This window comes from Falco naumanni, chromosome 4 (genome assembly GCF_017639655.2).
Source record: "Falco naumanni isolate bFalNau1 chromosome 4, bFalNau1.pat, whole genome shotgun sequence".
Lineage (NCBI taxonomy): Eukaryota > Metazoa > Chordata > Aves > Falconiformes > Falconidae > Falco > Falco naumanni.
This window is the reverse complement of record NC_054057.1, coordinates 43,389,131-43,411,136: the sequence shown is the minus strand read 5'-3', so window position 1 is coordinate 43,411,136 and position 22,006 is coordinate 43,389,131. Positions and strand designations below refer to the sequence as shown.

General features: G+C 39.9%; 1 protein-coding gene across 12 annotated transcripts in view; it reads right to left on the bottom strand.

Annotated features, from left to right (window-relative positions):
* Positions 1-22,006, bottom strand: part of KIAA1217 (KIAA1217 ortholog) — a 365,096-nt gene that overhangs the window by 158,066 nt on the left and 185,024 nt on the right. For all 12 annotated transcript variants that reach the window (XR_005827437.1, XR_005827436.1, XM_040590825.1 and 9 more), the window contains one exon: positions 18,961-19,247. Coding sequence is in view for 10 of the 12 variants with exons in the window: in XM_040590825.1 (XP_040446759.1) it covers positions 18,961-19,247 (287 nt within the window). In the remaining 2 variants the exon portion in view is untranslated. The remainder of the gene's footprint in view (positions 1-18,960; positions 19,248-22,006) is intronic.

Genomic DNA, 22,006 nt, shown 5'->3' with positions numbered 1-22,006 from the left:
TAAGATCTAATAGGAGAAACAAGGAAAGAGGCATTACAGAAAGCAATCAGAACTGTATAGCAACTTTACAACTGAAAATATTACCAATTTATCCCTCACTTGATTGGAAATTACAAATCACAAAAACTTTAATTTTTGCTAATTGTCTCAATGAAGTTTTACAGGAAAATTATATATTCACATGTAAACGTATTTTAAAGTAGACCCAGATGGTCTCTGGAACTATTAGTCCAAACCCCAAACTATCCATACAGTGGAGTGAAGATTCCCACACCTACCTCCAGCTGGGCTATGCACAACCAGTTCAAAGCCTAATTTCCCCAGGCACAGACATACAGACGTCCTGCACATCATTCAGGGCATCCTTCCCAGCCACTAGAATTAAGCTCCTCAGCACCAGCAGCTTTGTGCAGCGTTCGCCTGTCACTGGGTTCACAATGCTCCTCTCCTGCTGCAATCTGCTCTGCAGCACAGCAGTTCACTTAACCCCTTCTAAAATTGTGTATGCCTTTCAGCAAGATCTATGCCTCCAGCCTGTAACACTACATGTGCAATACATTGCTTCCCTTCCTTTTGGTATGTAATGCTATGATTATAAGAGCATCTCAAGAATTATTTTCTGCTTAAAGATTTCCCATACTACTTTAACAAACATAGCATTTGTCCTTTTCTTGTTTCTTGCTCGAGTCCTAACAGAAGGTCCTCATTCTCCCTCAGAAAACTCATTCTGATTTCTATCACTTTCTTCCTCCAGACACTCCCCCATTTCTCATTCTGCTGTGCCAGCAAATAACTATCAGCACGGTGCGATGCCCCGTTTTCATGTACACTTCTATGCATTGCTGAACACTGCTCCATTGAAGGTCTTTTTCGGTCTCTTCCCTATCCCACCATGCCCCAGAATAACTTGGTTGTAAATTATTTCTTGATTGCTTTAAAGTGTATTGTAGTTTTGTCAATGTTCAGAAAAATTCACTGTAACCAGATCCATTACTTGTAAGCAATAGTTCATGAAGCAATGGGGGATTTTGGTGGTACCTTACAAAGTAACACTTTCAGAGTGGCCCAGTCCCGAGATCTCTAACGTCACCAAAGATTTTATTGATCTAAGCAAGAATTTTCCCAAGGAATAGCTAAGGAGAAATTAAAAGTTTTGGTCAAAGTAGAAAATTCCTCTGAATTAAGGCTATCTGAAGTCTGGGAAATTTTTGAGGCAGTGATCACTCGGGCCTTTCTTGTCCTTTTTTATGATAGCTATATACTGGTACCCTGACTGGGATACCAAGAAAATGTATATTATTATTCTAATTATAAATATTAAATTCTGTTTACCCTAAGTCTATTCATTCTGATTCTTTTTCTTGTAATATTTCACTTAAAACTCTTACTTGTATCTTAAATTTTAATTTAATCTAAAATTCTAAATACTAAAGCAATTATTTATTTCTGAAATAGCCCATCCTTGTTACAGTGCTATATTCAAAAGCAGCTGGGTCAAACTCAGTTCCGTATGAACAGTCCTTGAAACACTAAAATTGCATGAATAACCAAAAGCCTCAATTGCATAACCAAGGCCAAGAAGGAGCCAATAAATCTCTGCCAGTTAGGCCTATTCATCAGTAACTTTTGTTTGACTAAAGCATATCAGCTAGAAAAGCAACCTGTCATAGTTCAAAGATTTAGAGAGATGAAGAACCTCTTGCTTCCCTTGATAATTTGTCAGAATAATGAATCATTTCTACTGTGAAAAATGCTGTGCATTACTCCTGATTTGAATCTGCCCGACTCTCCAGCTATAACCTTTAGTTTGTGTTATGATTTTCACTGCTCTTCTAAAAAGCCAATATAAAAGCAGTATATTTTCTCCTGCTTCAAAAGACATTTCTTCATCAAGGAGACTCTCTTTTTGATAGGGTCAACGGATAAAAATCATCATTGTTCTCAGAGAGAAATAGTTTCATCAGATCTCAAACCATTCTGGGTGACTTTTTGCAACGCTCCCATGGTTCAACGTCCCTTCAACAACATTGAGTCTGAAACTATAGCACGCATTCCTGGGACCATACACACCCAGGCTATGGTTGAGCCCTAATCACTTTCTTCCTGGAAAATAACTCCTGCTTCTAGGATAGCATCACATTAGGAACTCTTGTGAACTTGCATTTCAGAAGATTCTTACATCCCTTCCAGACTCAGTATTTTCCAGGTACAGCTTACCCCATTCCTGGAAATCTCATCTGGGGAAGTGATGGAATCTCCACTGGGAGTATTCAAGGCTCAGCTTGACAGGGTGTGGATAACCTAATCTAAGTTTCTGCTTTCTACAGCAGTTCAGATGCCCTCCAGAAGTCCTTTCCAACTTAGGCTTTGCTGTGACACACGATCACGTGCTTGTTCAAATGCAGTTAATTCATTCACCATTAAAATCTTCAAAAGCTAAGACAAAAGTATACAAAGTCATTTGGTCTTGTAGGTTTGTAATGCCACTGCTAGTTTGCTCAATACTAACTCGGTATCTTCTTTTGAGCTCTTATATGTGAAAAGTTTGACCCATGTAGTATTGCAGTATATCGAACGCTTACCTTAAATATCTCTTGTATTTACACCATGCTCATAATCATTAATTGGGTCCTCTCTTTACCACCAAAAAGTGACTCTGCAGACAGCTGCATGCTTCTACACCACCAGCAGCGTATTTTGTAACAAGATACTGTGTACCTAACAGGACAATATGTCAAACTCTTATGGTAAAAGATTGCAATGCAATTGTTGGCAGCCTAGGCAGAGTGAATTTCTTCACCAAAGTCCAGATGCCAGTAAAAAGCTACATTTCTATAAAAGTTGCCTTTTGACATATTCCCATCAACTACTGTGAGAGATAACCACATTTAGCATTCCCCTGTATGCAAAATGTTGACTCCTAGCTATATTTACCTCCTCCCAAATGAACTCATTTCACCACAAATTTACAAAAAATATAAAATAAGGTTAAGCAACCAAACTCAAAGTTTTGTTAAACTTAAGTTGGCAAACCAGGACAAGAACACTTTATTGCAGACCTCTGGAGCAATCCACAGATTTCTTCAAATGTTAAATGTCACCTACTCCTCCCTCTGCTAGTCCCAAGCGGCAGCAGGTCTCCAGGCACCCTGATCATTCTCCTTAAAACCTCTTCAGGGAAACATCCAGATGATGGCCTTCCTCTGCCTGTGTCTGCAGGTAAATCACATCTCTGATTTCAGTTTTCCAGGAGGATGCATAGAAACTATACTGGTATCACTGACCAGCTATTTCCCAGGACTAAAACCATGCCAGATGACATGTTCCAATGGTCCAGCCATGCTGGAGGCTAATACACCACTGGCTCCTCTACAGGGGGTTGAGGTTGGGAAGAATTTGTATGTTTTTGATATTTCACTCTTTAGATGATTTCCTGGATGCTACAATAAACTTCTCTCTCCAGCTATCAAGACAGTGATCCCTAAGCACTTGCTACTACTAGTCTTTTTGTAAAGGTCACTGTACTCTACAAATTATTTGTGGCAGACTATAATGAAGGAGGGAAGACAAAAAAGTACCCTGCAAAAGAAAGAAAAAGCAAAACAACTGCATCATGACTTGCTTTCGTTTTGTTTGTCTGATACTGCAACAGAACAAAATTCTGAAGTTTCTTGGCCTGTGAAACAGTATCCACAAATCTTTAAACAATGAGCTTGTTCTTAATGGTTGGATTAATTCAAACTGTACAAAACTACTTAGACTAAGACTGCGCTGCTTTCAGGTAAAGTGGCACAGCAATGTGTATGAGAAACAAATACAGATTTTGTCCTGTTGACTCTCAGACTGCTAATTATAAAAAAGGAGGGGAAAGGCACTGTCATACGGCCTGTGATCTTACCCCTTATCCTTTCTGACCAGCACAATCTGGCAGGAAAGAAATAGCTGTACTGATAAGAAGGAATATCTCCCTCTCTTTTAAGTGAAGGTATAGTAACTATTCTCCTTCAAGTCAAACAGAGCTCATAGTACAGTATTTATTTAAGAATTTTTTCAATATGACAAATTATTGACTTGTTTCCATCGTGTCTTTTTGGATTAGGATGAGGAAAAGAAGTACAACTCCCACAATATCTCCAGATCTCAGCATCACTTTTCTTTTGATCAGTGCACTTTGGACTCACAGAAGCAAATTGCAATCATACTATCAGTCAAACAATACAGCTGAAAAACAACACTTGTATTAACAATTTAACCAGATGCTTTTGAAATCATCTACAATGAATAGCAGTTAACCCAAACACCCACCTGGGATGGTGAAGGCAGTTTCATGTTTATATATTCCTACTTATTGAGACCTTCCACTAGGAAAAACTTGGGTTATTACACACCATCTACCTTGTCATGTATTTATATAGAGCTTTTAGGAAAGGCAGTGGGGAAAAACAGTGCCTTTATTTCAATGCTGACAACCAGTTTCACTTCCATGGGGTTTATGTGAGCATCATGCCTCTATGTCTGAAGCAGGGGCTTAGATAAGAAACAACTGGTTGATCCTCCTCTTAGAAGACAGCAAAGTGACAGAAGAGATAAGAGGTATCACTGGGCTGTGGGGCTGGGCAGATTTGTTCTTTGCAATGCTTCTTGGTGCCTGAACTTTAAATGATCAAATAGCAGAGCTATGGTTATGACTGCTTACCTGTCTTATTAACAAGAAAATTGGATAGTATCTCTTTATTTGTGAACCAAGGCAGTCTAGTCATGTAAAAGACAAACTATGTGTTTTTGTTGAGCACAATATCACAATATACTGTTAACTCTGCAGTCTGTGCCAGTCATTAGTTTTCAAAAGGATTTCAGTGGTTCTGCTCTTAAGTGCAATACCCAACACACCTAGAACTGACTCAAGGTGAAATATTTTCCACTGCTAATCAAGGCTTTTCTTCCCCACATAACTCTTACTCCACTTTCCCTCCCTCTCAGATTTCAGATAAAATAAATTAAATCTGCCTATTGCAACAGGACACCACCAGACTCAGTTACTTTGCTGAACTTGGGTGAAGAAATGCAGGTGATTTTGTGGGCCGGCAGAAATATCAATATGAAATCAGGCTGGCTGTTTTAGTTAAATGAGCAGTAAAACAGTATGTAAGCTTATGTTTCCAAACATAGGTCCTTGCCATATACTGAGGTAAGTAAAACCAGATCATCGCCCTCATCTCCACTGGAACTACTTGAAGGCAGAGTGAACATTGTGAAATGATGACTGCATTTTAAAAGACCTCTGAAAGATCACAGAACCCAGACATTCAAGAAAGTTTTCAAACCACAGGGAAGACAAGCCAAAAACAAAGCAGCAGCGGCTAGACAAACCGCACTTGAAAGGCTTGATAACTTTTGTCTGACTGCTTTTTTCAGGGGAAGTTAGAAAAGCTGTTCTGCCCTCAAAATCTAATAGTGTGACCCTAAAATAAAAATTAAAAAAATGTAATAAAAAAAAGACAGACAATGACAAAAGCAGACACATTTTGGCAGTATCCAGGGAAGTCTGACAAGCAGCAGCAGAAAGCACAGATCAAAAGAACACATAAGTTCTTTTATTGTAGAAAATACCTAGAATTCCATGTTTATCATACCACAATAAGCTACTGAATGGTTATCTAAGCTGCCCTTGTTTTGCCAAGCGACTCAATACATCTCTAGGTTTAACCCTGCATTAGTTTTAGTCTGCTGTGTTTAAAATGCTACACAGCAAGTAAATCTAATCTAAAAGGTTATATATACCTCCTCAGGAAAAACAATCTTCACAGAGAGTGATGGCCTTAAACAGAAAATTTTTCTGGTATCAGTTCAGAATTATTTGCTCCAGTTTCTACAACTAAAATCACATAGCTGTGATATATCACAAAAAGCCCAACCCATTCACTCTCTAGTAATATACATCGCTTATAGGTATTGTGAGAAATTCACAAAAGCACATTTAAAAAAAACACAACAACCACCCAACATAAGAAGCATCTCACAAGTGCCTGTTTGAGTACTTGTGAACTTTTCTTATTTCCTCAGTTCTCCTTTATAAACTATTAAAAGTTTCCCTAAATTTCAAGCTGGCTTTGTTCAAACAGCCACAAAGAAATCTGTCTAGTGTATTATAAGTGGAACAATTCTTGGCAAAATAACATCTCTGATGTTTAAGTCACGCAGAAACAAGACTGAACTTGTGAGTTCACAGTTTCTTTAAAACAAAGCAATACCTGCTGTCACAGCATGAGGGAGGGGAAAAAAAAAAAAAAAAAAGATGTCTCAAACCCAAAATATTACAGCAGAAGCAAGAGAAGGCATGGAAAAAAAGTAGCTCACTCATCTTCACTATCTAAGTATCTTCGGAGTAGAAGCCTACTGTTTTCCAACCCTTCAATTCATAAGAGGCCCACAAAGTAGCAGTTACTCCAGAGCCCTGGAAAACTTCCAGTAAGTAGATTAAACCTTACATATAAACACTCTTTATAATTAGAGAAGAAAGCATCTTGGGTTTTGGACAGTATACGACAAATTTTGAAACCATGAGATGAAATCAAGTTGTATTTTAACGTGGTTCAAGGGAAGCCTTTCTTCTGTAGACTGTCAGCCTCCCTCTCAAAAATGTCTGTTAACTACTCAAGTGACCTAAAGGTTTTTTGCACCTTGCAAACTCAAACCAGCAACGTATAGTTGACAATATATAGTCTATATAGTATAAACAATAGGATAATAATAATGAACACTTAAGGCCATTCCTCCTTACAGGGAGCTGTCTTTTGGAAAAAAAGAACCATCCAGAAGCTTCTACTAACTCTTACACAAGCACCACAGAAGAAAGCCCTGGCTCTTTATCACAGCTGTACCTGGCTTGCAGAAGAGGCACCAGAGGAGCAGCAAAGAGCCGAGAGGCTCCTTTTTCTTCTTGGTTGTGCCACAGGGGCATGAGAGGTAACCTCCTTCCCAAAATCCATCCCCTCGGTAGCAGACTGCTATCAACATGGAGCGACAGACCCAGGAGCAGCACACGTCCCTCTTCCTCCCGGTGCAGATTTTCTATAGGTGTGCACATACAGCAGAGCTTCATCTGATGTGAGATTTCATTACACGTCCGGGTGTATGAATGACTCATATATAAAAAAAATACTGGTTTCTCATGGTTGCATGCTTGCATACGGGTGGGGATTGAACAAATACACATTTGCACATGGGCTAGAACTACCCTTTTGTGACAGGATTAATACCCGTGACCAAGGAGGTCACGATTTAGCAATTAAGAAAGAGGGCAAAACATGCACAGTAAAAAGACAGATGTAAAAATTGCAATCAAAGCAATATAAATAGTTAATGCTACGGCGAAACCTCTTGTGGAATTAAGCTACAGCAACAACCAAGTATCATACGTGACCTCCACAATGGTCCTGCGTTACTGAAAGCTATTCATCAGCCTTGGGAAGAAACCTGACTCCTGCTTGCAGTAGGGTCCCAGGCTCAGTATGGGATTAACGCAGTTGTTGAGGACCGGATTAGGAAACTGTGGCCAGGAGCCCTGCCTTCACAGCAGTGCCCGTCAGCTGCCGGGGGCAAGGGAGCTGCGAGAGCCCAGCGTGCCGGGGAGCAGCAGCAGCAGGTGCCCGCAGGGCCTACCCATGCGGGAAGGCACCTGCTACAACGTCCGGTGCGGAAAACACTTGGTAAAAATAAAATAGAAGGGAAGTACACATGAGCCAGAAATTAAATACTCGCATCTGATATCAGAGGAAGAGCACGTTGGTCAGACAACCTGCTAGGGGCTTGAGCCAACTGTACTCCGGTCAGCAGCAACGTTGTTACCGACATCAATACCAGCTCCATGAGGACCAAGAAAACCATCCTGTGACCTGCACCTCTTCGCTCCATCCCACCCAACCCTTTCGCGATGCTCAGAAGGGAGACGTTCTCCATGGATTTACATAAAGCTTTTGAGGCTGTTGCTATCACGTGTTTTCACTGAAATTGGGACAGACACCATGCTAACTGCCTGTGGTAAAACAGAGACAGTCCCTGGCTGCACAGCACAGAGACCCTTCTCGGCCTCACTTGCCCACACAGGAGCATGCCAGGGGCTGGCAGAAGGCACCATCCTGCCTGTACCCCAAGTGCTGGACTTAGTATTAGCCAAAAAGATGGCATCTTAGATTAGCAGCTAAAAAACAATTGTAACAATAGTGATTCTCAGTAAAAAGCCCCGAAATACTTCCAGCAGTTACTGGCAAATGGTACCTGCCTTACCATGGTGATTCCAATATAAGAACAGAGGAATACCGAGGTTGTCCCACATCCCTGAGTAGTAGATATGGACACAATGTTGGTTTTTTAATGCAAAGCTATTAAGCAACTTTAATTTAAAATAGCTTTTTTAAAAAATAAAGAATCCATGATACGCATAATGAAAGAGTGAAATTGGAACACATTTGGGAAGTTTTGGAATGGTTTCTTTTTTAAAGACTTCTAGGGAAAAATATAAGTTAGATCAAGAATTTAGGGAAATTATCATTTCTCGGAAAAAAAACCCAGGAAATAAAACAGGGATTTAGGATCTGTAGGAAATTTTATGAATGTCCTTGCTTTTCAGGTACACATTTTTAATGGAACTGTTTATGTTGTATTTATGCTATATTCATTAATTTTTTACATTATGCTAACTAATAACTCTTCCTTCCAAATAATATTTACTCTTAAATGAACCAGTGTTGTACAACTATTTATTTATTCAGCCAATGGGAAATAAGTGACATTTCTTCTTACTGATTCTAATCAGTCAAATATTTGTTCCTTCTGTGAGTAATTTCTTACTAATTACAACAGTCTGATGTATAGTATTTTGTTACTAAAAATAGAGCTACAAATGAATAAATGCAGCTAAAGTTACACTTTCAAAGCACAGTGGAAGAAAGCCCAAAGCTCATACATAGACATTGAGAGCAGCCCTGTTTCCAGACTTTAGACACCCACATACCCACAAAATAGGTGCAAACTGGAAAGGTCTCTGCTTATTCATCTGGCAGTAAGTGTATTTGGAAGTGAATATATCGTGTAAAACTTAAAATGAGACTCAACTTCTTTCAAATAAATAAAGAAAAAATTAATTCTTTGGGTTTTCACTGTTTACTTCTTCCTCTTGCTGCCTTCCTCCCTCCTTGGAACAGACATCTCCCTCCAGACTGAAAAAACACTTAGTGTTGGCTGAAACTGAATTACAATTAGTTTTTCTATTTAGAATGAAATCAATGTAAGAGCATGGAGACAGTCTATTAAAAGTATATGTAAGAAATGTAAACCCCTTAGAGGCTGAAATATTCTTAAAACATAGCTGAACTCTGGAATTTACAGTCATGAGACATTAACATAGTCAAGAATTTAGCAAACCAAAACAGAACTGGACATTCATGCAGCTATCAAGAAGATCCAGTCTTACAACTAGCAAGAACATAATTTTGGAAGATAAAATAAATCTCAAGATGTGGGACAAAGTAACCTGTAACTAGTAAAGATCAGAATGTACATGATGTACATGGCCAATAATCCAACATCCACCTTCTGAGAGGTTGTTAGAACCTCCTTAAGAACCCACAGCAGAAGCCATGGTGAAAAACATATTTATTATTGGTTGTTCTGGATTTCAGACTTAACCTAAGGGAATAGCTTCTCTACTCCTTTTCTTAACAACTGATTTCAATATTTTTATTTTTTTTTTTTGTTAGGCGCACCTATGGCAGAGTATTATCAGCCAGTGAAAACCTTTCCTGAACTTAAACAAATGACAACACTCAGTGTTTACTAAGACAGCAATTTCCCAGTGAATGAATGGCATCACTATAATCCACAGCACAAGAGACCACATAAAATGCAGTAATACAAAAGGTACAAATTAATGAAAAAAAACCCCACAAAACCAAAAAAAAAAAAGACCCTTCAAAACAATCTCCACCAACCAGAAGTACCTGTGTTGGCTTGATGTGCCAAGATGCAAAACTTAATACCACCAGATTCTGGATTTACTGAAGTGGCACAATTACCATGATTGGGTGAACGTTAAAAACACACTTCTCGGTGGCTGCTGTCAAAGTGACAGGTGTTGACTGCAATTTTAGCAACAGCACTGTTCCTCCTAGTGGACTCAACTCATTTGAAGAGAAAGGAAATTGGAAAATATGTTGATAAGAGATTTGCTTGTCTTACTCCTGTTCTCTTTACATGAGCTCAGAAAAGAGATTTAAATCCCAGGGTTTATGGTTAAACCAAGACAGTTAATCAGGTGACTTCGGTGCAGTCTGCTTTGTTTGAAAAACAACTGAATAGTGCTGTAATGCAGCAGCAATGGTCCAGAGGTAAATTTATTTTTCTCATGACTGACATGCTCTCCTCCCAAGCGACAATGTGCAAAGAGCACAAGAACATTCCCAGTGGGAAGCTAACGGGACTATTCAGCTGAAAAGAGAACAACCCAAGTACATTCACAACCATTTTCAAGGAAATGATCTTGAGACACAGCAAATATTCATAAATACTGAGGCTAATCACAGGCTACAGAAGGACACCCTGACCAATGACCATTGAAGCTACACTGTAACATCAGCTCTACCACCAGCACAATCTGCTGCCCTCACCCAACACTGCCTGTGACGCTCCTCATCTACTGAAGGAGTGATCCTCACACCTTCAGGAACACACCTCCAGAACTACGGACAATGCCTGCTCAAAACCAGCACAGCCAAAGGTGGCCGTAGACCACATCTTCATTTTCACTTCTGTCACAAACTTCTTGGGCTCTCGTGAGTGAGTAAGGGGCTTGAAATGAACTTTGGGGTCACTGACAAGCCTCAGTACTCTGAGGATATCTCCCATGCTGTTCACCCCTGAGCTGGGCATGAAGCACGGCAACCTGAGGTGCTTTGGTTTAAAAGTAGAGTTGGAAGAGGAAGCAGTGGCAAAGCACCCTTCATACACCAATCTACTTCTGCAGGATAGGAAAAGAAGATCTGACTTTCTGGTTGCCTAAGTCTGAAGGAAGTTCTACAGCCATGTCTCCATCTCTGGGCAGAGCACCCTAATAACCAGCCTAAAGCAACATGGGGCCAGAGCTCTGTCACTGACTCCTGAAACTTTGCTGCCAATAAGAAAGGAACACAAGGTCCTCATGGCCAGGGCGAGCACGAAGACAGGAGCTCAATTTCACAGTCCTGTGATGAGGCTCATTCAGCAGCTGCTCTGAGGAGCTAATCACAAGGCTATGGGACCAAACCCTGTCACAGGTCATTGCCCAGTGGCTTGACTTCAAAAGGGAGAATGTAGGGTTTGCCTACCCCAAACGCCTCCAAGCATCCCCAGAGGAAGGCAGGCACCTAGCACAGGTTCAGAAGAGGCAGGAGGTGCCTCTGCCACAGGAGTGGATGCTTCCAGGCCAATGCACAGAACGCAGGCTCTCCTCACCACCACTGCTGAAGGAGTATTGCACTGAACCCATCCACCACATGAAGTCCTGCAGACTGCTTTGGTGCAGTTTCTGGCCATCATCTACAGAGACAACCCAGAAAGCACCAGGACTAAACTGAGTATGTGCAAAAACACATGTACAAATGCCTCAGGATATATTTCTGACCAGAAAAGCTTAAGTTTCTGAAACCTAAGGAATCTCAGGTGTCTACAATATCTGGGAGAGGTTTCCATGGGCAACTCTCTTGAATGCAGCTACCCAAACTGTGCTTTAAGGGACACCAGAGTCCTGGACTCAACAAGATTACTGTGGCATTGATTCAGTCAGCTGAATACAAAGGATTCTAAAAATAGTTTTCATCATAAAATAGATTAGAAAAATATACATTAAAAAATCACATGAACAAAGGTAAGCATGTAACAACTACCTGGGACTTCTGAGTTACAAACAATACATGCTACTTAAAATGCAGAGGCGTTGCCACAGAAGAGAAGCTACTAATCCTGCTGGGGCAAAGTAACTGCGCTGGTGTGTGATTTGCATGGGGTGAGGGAAGGAAAAAGAAAAGGAACTACTTTATTAGCCTTTTTGCAGCTTTGTTTTGTTTGCTTTTTGAAAAGAACAGCTTTTTTTTTATTATTGCTTTTAACTGATAGATATAAATTAAAACCTTACGTTTATCAAAGCAAGTATTACCGCTCTGGTTAAACTCCACTTACTCCCACAGATACCTTAGGGCTAGTAGTTAATATATGCCTTAATATGTTGCCTTACTTTTTTAAACTGAAGAGTAAAATTGAAAGACTTTCCACTGAGACATTCTACTAGGAATATTACTCTTCTTCCTCAATATTTTCACTTACAGTGAATACAAAGTAAATCCACTTTACTTTGCTAATGAACTAGCTCTTTGTTCATTTATCTATTGAGCTATTTATAAATATCTTGCAATCACAGCATTATCTGGGGGCTAAAAAGCATGTTTCAACTCAAAACAAATGGACTTGCCACCTCATGTCCTTCCATAAACAAAAGCTTAAGGCCTTGGAATCAGCAGAGCTTTAAGCTTGCAATCACGTTTCATATGTTCATTTTTGTAGCTTTTCTTAGGTGCTTTTAACAACGTAAAATAAGAGCAGTGGCCTTTAACATACAGCAGCACTGGAAAGCAATGAATTGTTGTACCCAATGGTGAGACAGGGGACACATGTGCATGCTGGGGACAATCCTCCCTTCCCCAATGCGTAATGTGTTCTGTTGGGCTTAAAGATTATCCAGGGAGGAGGGGGAACTGCTGTCTCATTTGGGCAGGGAGGTAGTATCCATGGGCAGAGAAGAGGCAAGAACACACAGAAATCTCCTGAAACAACTTCTGAAACTTTTTTTTTCCCTGAACAAATACCTACAGCCTATGCTGACAAAACAGCAAGTTCTAGCTGTATGACACCGACCTCTCAGATAAAAATAGGCATTTTTTGATAACACACTATATAGAACAGGATGTGAACCAAGTAGTAATTCAACAAAATGGATTTTCTCAACTAGAAAAGTCTGCAGCAACATATATCCAGAGTAAAATCACATTCTTCACATACACTGTGTACATTTTAAAATTAAATGTAATTTTTAAACTCTCTTTTTTAATGGGTACACACCAGAACAATATTCACACAATATTAATACTAAATCAACTTCTCCCTAACCAACTCCATGGCGTCAACCAGCAGTAGTGTAATGAATGCAAAATATGCTAGTTAATTTGACACACTGTCATTTGTACATATCCTAGTACTAAATAATTATCACTCAGACTTTGGGAGAAAGGTTAACCTGAAATTAATTCTAAAATATTCCCATTACTGGCTTAGTTTCAAGATATAACTAGGAGTAAAGCAAAGGAGCTGTGACCAAAAAAACCTAGTGATTTCTTCACTTTGTACTCTTTTCAATCCATTCACTTTAATAATCAATACATGTTCCAAAAAAAAGTTTATTTAGTGTTGCTTGATCAAGCAACGCAGAACATCACAAAACCTTTATACCCTGTTTTTTCACCTGGAATTAGATAATGTGCTTACCATACTCTGCGGCCTCCTTATTCCCTAAATCCTACTGAGGATTTACGTTGAACTGAAGTTTCTCTCAAGCTTACATTTCTCAGGCGTCTTTAGGCAGAACCTAAGATTTTTCTCTTTTCACATTTTTAAGCTCAGACATTAACTACTGCAAACACCCAGCCTTTCCCACCTCAATCTAACCCTTTTCATACTGAGTGATTTGAACCAACTAAACTTTGTAGTCCTAACCCTGCTTTTCCTTACCATATCACAGCAGTGACAGCGCCGAGTACTGATGTTTACTTGATCTGTTGTGACTGATATAAGTATAAAAGTGGTTCCAGCTAAGAATCCAGGGATTTTACTCTCTCTCCAGAGGGACTGAAAATGTCCCTTTTTGTTTATACCTAAGACCCAAAAGTCCCAACAGCCTTTCTACTGCTGGACTTTTACCTCCAAATGTGTTTACCCTTTACTAATGTACTTTTACCCAAGAAAAAAATCTATTAAGAAATGCCCCAGTGTTACCTTATGATATTTAAGCACATACTCAAAGTCAGTTTAACCAATTGACGCTATGATCCATTAAAATAAAAGGGCAAGCTTCGGTATTTCTGCAGATATCAAATCCTGGAATAAATGCTGTTGTAATTTTAGGGTTCTATTTTAACAGTTAAAGGAGAGACATCTGGCAATAATCTACAAATAAATACAGTGTCTCCATTCTTAGTTTCTCCTCCAAAACACTACCTAGGACATTTTTGCAGCATGATTCATATAATCAACATAATACATTACAATGCCTTTCAAATAATTCTGAATTCTCAGTTCATTCAATAAAGAACTCATTTTTGAAAGAGAAAAAAGAACATGCCATGCCAGAAAACTTGCTTTATTGACTTAGCCCTGCTGCCAGGAGGAGCGACGTGGTGAAGCAAACTCCATGATTTCAAAGGCATTTTTTTACAGCAAGGGCAGAAAGAGAAAGAGGCTTATTTACCGAAATGTGAGATTCCACAGGTGAGGCCAGAGATGGTCTGAAATCCTCTTCCTTTAGTTCCAAAAGTTTCAGTTTATGATGAAGCCTGATATAATCCTTTCAAGCTGCCAGGTAAAACGCACGCCATATCTCAGCCGTATTTTCTTTCGCCCTTTTGCAGCGTAACTTTGTTATTTGCATAAAGCTTAGTTCTGGCCTATGGGACTTTTTGAACATCTACATGTTAGATTAGCTGTCTTGACATGCTCTATCAAGCATGACATCATGGATCTCCATGGTAACCTTAACCACACCTTCTCAGATGCCAGAGTTACCTGTCATGTTCAGACCTAACTGAACATAATAAAAAAACCCTCAACCACCATTTTCTAGGCACTCAGACTTGCAGAGGCACCAGAAGCATGTGGGTTTTTTTTAAATTGATGGAAATCTAATTTCACTTCCCAATAAATGTGGTCTTCACAGATCACTGGCTAAAACACCAGAGCTGTTCCTGACCCTTCCACATCTCCCGGTGTATTTCCTAGTCAAACAACAACAAAAGAAAGCTATGGCAAACACCTTCCAGCTCATTTTCTTAAGACATGCTCATCAGCTCCATATCTGAAAAACTTGTACACACATTTTTGCTCTCTGCCCCTCAGAAAGGTTTTTTTTAGCGAAGTGACTTGTAAAACAGGTTCACTGCAGGGATTACCCCCTCCCCTTCCATAGCCAGGTTAGCATTTTAACCTCTTAAATGCTAACTCTTTTTCACCCTTTCGGCCACTTGCCCAGCTTTTACAGTTGTTAGTTCTCTTTCCTCCTCTGCTGACCAGAGTCAACCCCACCTAAGCCACTGATCACGTCCTGCCAGAGCTCAGCAGCAGATGATTCACACCATCTCAAACTTCAAAAGATCAAGATTGTTTTCCTCCTTCTTTTCTCTTTTTTCTTTCTAACTTTCCTAGAGATTACATTAGCGCCTTGCTTTCATTAACACAGACAAGAGAGCCTTGGCAGAAGCAAGGTATCCAAAGCTCCTGCAGAAAGTCGCATTACCGATAAAAGAAAATTTTGTTCCTCGGCTTTCCAGGAGCTCTGGTGCCTGGCTGCAGGGCAGGGGGAAAACCTGCAGTGTGGGGGCTCGCTGCCAAGAGCTGTGGCTGTGGGATGCTGCATTCCCCTGTGGTTCTTCTGGGGTGCACAAGGCATGGCACGCCTGCACCACCCCAGCTGCTGTAAACTCACCCCCCAGTTTAGCACGAAGACCAGTTTAGCTGCAGGTTATTTGCCTTGCATCACTATCCCGAGGCCCTCGTGCAAATAAAGACAGCTCTTGTCTTTGCGAGCTTTCCTTTCCAAAATAAGATACCACAACACAAACAAGGCAAAAAACGTGTGGGGTGAAGGAGGGATGATCTGTGTGCACAGCTGGGAGGTTTCAGGTCACCATGTTTGTTAACCATCAGTAATCCCCACCAGCATTTTACCTGGCCATGATTGTACTTCTGATTTGTGGCAGGTTATCAAGAGTAGAAAGGGTCCTCAGGAGGCAGTCCAAGGGAGGGATTTATCTGAATAAACGAAGCCTGGAGGAAACCATTAATACATAGTGGAAGATACAAGATACGGACAACGCTCAGAGCTGACCTTGCTGGTGGAGGCCATACAGTATGATCTGACAACATCAAATATTTTTTTTCCTGATGTTTACTTTCTGCAAACCAGGGGTCAGTTTGCCAAACTCAGAAACTGCTGCTTAAAACCGACAAGAGAAGAAAGTCCACAAAAAGAGAGACAATTACCAATCTTGATTTTATGGCCCATTTTTGTTGGTTATGGACCTGACAGGGTTTAGAGCAACCTGGAAGACAAATTATATGATATCCAAGGGACTACCTCCTGACTGTAAATATTGGGATGTTTTATGTTCCAGCTGCACCATTTGACACAGAGATTAGAAAATGGTGTTGCATCAGCTACTATCCTTGATAAATCTCCCACAGTGGGGAAATTTCCACCATGTATAATGTTGCCATTTTCCAGATCTGGGAGCAGCTGGAGAAGTAAGAAGGGAGGAAAGGAACCTGGAAAATAAATCATGACATTTTCATTCATGTCTTCCCGTACATCTTACAGATTTTGTATGTGAGATATATATATATATCACATACATGTTACACACGGATGCAGTTTGTCTTCTATACCACTGCTACACACATACATATAGAAGGGGGGAAAAAGGAAGTATGTATGCTAAACATATGCACCCTCCAAAGCAAAACTGCATTATGGTCTTATTCATGGAGCAGCTAAGTAAGCATGCATTATACATACACATATATATACACACACACAGAGCTGTGTGTATATATATAGATAGATACCTATGTGTAGCTACACACAGAGATACATATATACACACACAAAAAATACAGATACATGTGTGTGCACACATAGACACAACTGGTAAGAAAAACCCCTCTGAACTATAATGCCATGACCATAATAATCTTACTGCACCTGATGAGCCACACTGTTGACACATTACATTTCAGCTAAGCAAATTTCTTACAACTAGTATAACTCATTTCTGCATGTTATTAATGTGGCTTCTGTTCAGTTTATCTTTTTTTTTTTAAGTTATGCTGAATGAATTGAGGCTTCAGTCTTTCCGAATCCCAAGAAAGATAGTTTGATACTCTCACAGTAATTTTAAAGTTATTTTGGTTTAAAATTATTTAAAAACTCATTACATACAATACATATGTCTAATCATCAAAAAATAGAAGCAGGAGACATTTGCATGAATTCTACCCTCAATAAATTAGCAAGGATGACACATTTTAAACAAACAGCAGGAACAGTTACTGCATTCCTTCTGTAATTTATTGCCTTCAGAAAAGGCTCAAATTACAAAATGTGTAGGGTGTAATGCTGTAGGCTGTTCAAACTGGGTTTGCAGTGTCTGCAACACTGGAACTAAATATTTACATGACTCCAAAAGATCTAATCTTTGGATTTCACCCCCCTGCCACCCCCTTTATTTAATTTGTATGCTATCTTTATCCACCACCCAGCACATTCCACACAGTCACTAAAGTTCATGGAAGAGATAAGTGAGGAAAAAAAAAATAAAAATCAAGACTTTCAAAGGAAAGGAGTAAAGCTGTTTCAAAATAAGGAATAGATCATCTTCATTAGAGCTGAAGTCTTGCAGCTATTTTAGCTGGATACGCATGGATTCTAGCATTTGTGTGCTGAGGTGACTGATAGCACCTGGGATCTTTAGAGATCTTGTCAAAAGTTGTAGGGGGGAAATTACCAAATTAGTGTCTTTCCAACCTGTAACAATGGTCTGATCTCCAAAGGTTCAGAAGGCTTCAAAAAAGGCTGGGAGTTCAGTAAGAACTGCCATAACAGAGCACAATATTTTTCCAACTTGTTTTATTCCTTACTTACAATTAATTTACTGTTAGTGCTGAAATACCTATAAAACATTGAGAAAAAAACCTTTTATAAAAGGTTTGCTGTCAATCATTTGTTAAATTGAGAGTAACGGGCATAAGATTTTTGAGCCTGAACTCTAAATTCTGCTGGTTGATTGAAAAAAATGAATTATGGAATAGAAGGTAGATTGTCTGTAAAGCTGAACATATTAAACTCCAATACTGCACCCAAAACCAGAGCCCAGAGTTAGGCTGTGAAAGGATCCTTGCATGGCATTCCTTGAATTGAGAAGGTTGAAGTGTCAGCAGCCTCCACCTGCTCTTAGAAATACATCAGCATGTCACATCTCCTCTGACCCTACACATACTTTTTGCTGCTGAAAAGCAATTGGAGGCAGGTGAAAAGCAAACCACCTTAAGGTACACTGCTGACAAGACCAATGTGGATGTCAAAACAGCTTGGAAGAGGCAGATACCTGTGGGTAAATCCATTCTGTTTGTATTAAAAGACTCAAAAATATAAAAGAAAGCAAATTGAAGGGTAACAAAGCCATCTTAGGCACACAGAAACACTCCACAGATATTTTCTTTTCTTCTGGGCAGTGGCGCTAATATGGAAAGTGTAACAGAAATTAACAGCTGTTCCGTATTTTCCCTTCAGCTGTGAAAAGTAGATAGAGACCCATATACTAAGATCAAGAGTCTCACCTTCACCCCCTTCTCTGTGAATACTCTAAGAAAATGAAAAGCTCTAAAAAATGTCAGTTTCAACAAACAATTCTAAGGTAATATTGAATAGTTTCATTTTTATTATTGTTTCTTTGAATTTCAAGGGAGTAACTAAATCTTAGGCTGCATCAAAAAAAAAATCTGTTTCATGCTTTGTTACATTCTCACCTTTTGTAATGAGGTAACACCCAGTTTTGTAGGAGTTATAAGGTCCGTTTAACAAAAAGCAAGATATGAATTTTACTTTCATACCTGATCTCTCAGTCTCTCCTGGTGTCCCATTATTGCTGTAGCATGGTGGGGATATTTCTGTTTCAGATGCTCAAGAAAAGCCTCTCTCTTCCTATCCATTTCCGAGGTTTGCATTCCCAATATTTCTTTGGAACTGCGAGGCCCACCTACTGTATGTCTTCGAGGGATGTTGCGGGTGGACTTTGAATTAGAGGAAGTGTGACTGTTCGGGGTCGAAAGGAGCTCTTTAGATCGGAGACATTCTGCATCATCTAGTGATGTTACATGCAAACTGGTTTTTGCCTGGTCTGAAAAAAAAAAAAAACAACAAATCCCAGTGTATTATAAGAACTTAATCCCAACATTCACATTAATAAGAAAATAATCTAAATAAAAGCTAGATTCTCTTAAAAGTATGGTAGTGTTCAATGGCATGTTCTGCATCATTAGTCATATACACGTTGTAAGAAGTGGCCTGGAAATAATCACTTATATAAGCTATGCACAGTACTTACATACTTTTAACACACAACTTCAGCATTGCCTCACAGAAAAGTGAGTATCATTGAAGCAGATGTCCCTTTTATTTCATCTTTACCACTACGCAACTTGAAAAGAAGATCTGACAGGGCCCTTACTCCCTGACCTTTAAAATCTACAGGACACTTTACACAGAAGAAATGGGTTTCTTCAATAGGCTCCAGTACACTTAATAGCCCTAGTATCTAGGTAACTAGTATCCTTAAGGATAGCAACTGATAAAATTCCTTGGACAAAGCAGATTTGTAATCCTTAATCTTTTTCCAGTGTGTTTTCAACATGCTCTGAAACACCTATGAAACAGTAAGAGGGTTTTGGAGGCTTTTTTTCCTGATTTCTGACTGTGGTCTGGTTTTAAATTTCATGGATCTCCCTTGGATTTTATATGTCTCAGGACAGCGGGCTGGAAAATACTACATCACTTTTTCAATAAACCGTTTCTTAAGAAACAGAATAAAACCAAGTTTTGCATGATATAAAAAGAAAAAAAAAACCCAGTCAGATAAATTTTACAACTTTAAAATCTACTTTAAGGCCAAAGACCACGATAACATTTGTAAAAAGATAGGCAGACACGGAGGGTATGTAAGTGCTGGCTTATCTTCAGGTAACTGTGTAATACGAACCCTCTGGTGCATGAAAAAGTGTGGTCTGGAGCCTTGTTACCTAATACCTTTGAAAAATCCCTCCCTCTCTTGTCAGCAAAGGGGAAAAAAAAAAAAAAAAAAAAAAAAACACCAAAACCCAGAAGCACTGAAAAGGCCTCTCCAGCCTGATTCGGCCTTCCTCATCTTTGGGCAGCCCCACCCGCCCCTGTGAGCATTAACCCTTTACAGCACCTCCCCAGGAGCTGGAAACTCCTTCCTCTATTTTTAATACATCTCTACTCCTCTCCAGCAGACACTTTTCACCTCGGAGCCCTTTATCCCACCAGCGACCGTCTCCCCCGTGAGCTGCCATTTATACGGCACTGCTGTTTGGAAACAGGCACCTACTCGCTTCTTTTTATGGTTCAATCCCTCAGTTTGACACCCTGCCTGCCACTTGCCTCAGGATTTTGTGCTGAGGATTTTTCAGCTTTCTGGTGTGCACTGACCAGTGCCTGCCAAGTCCCACGTAACATCAAGCCCTGGTAATAAAGTAAATCCCCCGTCGGTGGAGACGCTGCCAGTGTGATGTCCCACCAATTCACAGGGAGAACCAATTCCCTCGGGTTTCACAGGACAGAGCCCTGAAAGGGCCTCAAAGGCTTTGCATGTTTCTGTAAGCTCCCTGTAATGCTTAAAGGACTCCAATTTACCAACAACCCCCTCCCATTTGCATTCATGGAACCCCGTCCCAAAAGCAGAACCAGCCCCAGGAGCCCAGGCTGCAGGTGGCACCATGCTTTGATAAGCACAGATCCAGGCAGGGCTTTGGAAACAGGTTTGGTTCACAGGGAAGTTTTATGCAGATTCTCAGACAGATTCAAAACGCCATCTCTGATCTCCACAGCACCTTCCAAGACCTTCTTAGAAGCACAGTCATGGTTAAACCTTCAGAGCAGCAGCCTCACATGTACACACACACACTCAACTTTTCCAAACACAACCCAATTAAAAAACATCCAGCCTCACTGATGACTGAAAATTCAGAGCACCAACCACCGGGTGCACTCAGCTGGTTTGAGAAAAGTGGCAAAAAGGAGTTTTGCTGGCAATAATTTAAGTGTGGCTACTCCAGATACACTCAGTCAAAATGGTTTCTGAAAGCTTCACGGTCATTTCAATGGATTTTACATGGGAGGAAAAAAAGAGGTGGAATAGGGCTGGCTGGAATTTACCATCTTTAATTTGTTGCACTGAGAGCCCGGAGGTTATATTCCTGAGGCTGCTGGAACAAAGGCGGCAGACATAAATAAGGGATTTCCTTGGAGATCGAGGCAGTCAGCATGAGCGTGGGTGACTGAGTGCAGCAATTTGGTATAAACCCTTAAAGTATGGTCACAGCAGCATTTTCAATCACTGAATTGGTGGCAGGCACTTCCTCAAGAAGGCAGGTAAACCTACACTGGCAAACACAACGAAGAGCTCATGAATGTGTATTTTGGGTCCTAAATATTCTCATGCAAAACCTCTCCCTACTCTGCACTTCGGTCATTTCAATAGTTTAAGAAAAAAGCTCATTATTTGGAACATAAAGAGGCATATCAAGTAAAGTGTTTTACCACTAATTGTTATTGGGTGAAACCTTGAGAAGGAATCAAAAATAACATTATTTTCTCATTCTATATTAGAAAGATTACAAATTATCTTATTTTTCTTTCATCTATTTGGAAAATACTGTATAAATACCAGTGAAAAGAAAGGAATGTAAACTATGCGAACTAATTGCTAGTCTTGCCATCGAGCTGACCTGGGCATTTAGCAGGATCCCGAAGCATTACAGCACACAGCAGCACGTGACTTTCTTTGCAAACCACACTCTCTGTCATGTTTGAGTATGGGTCTTTCCCCTAGTAATTGCTGAAAAAAATCTTCCCTAGCCA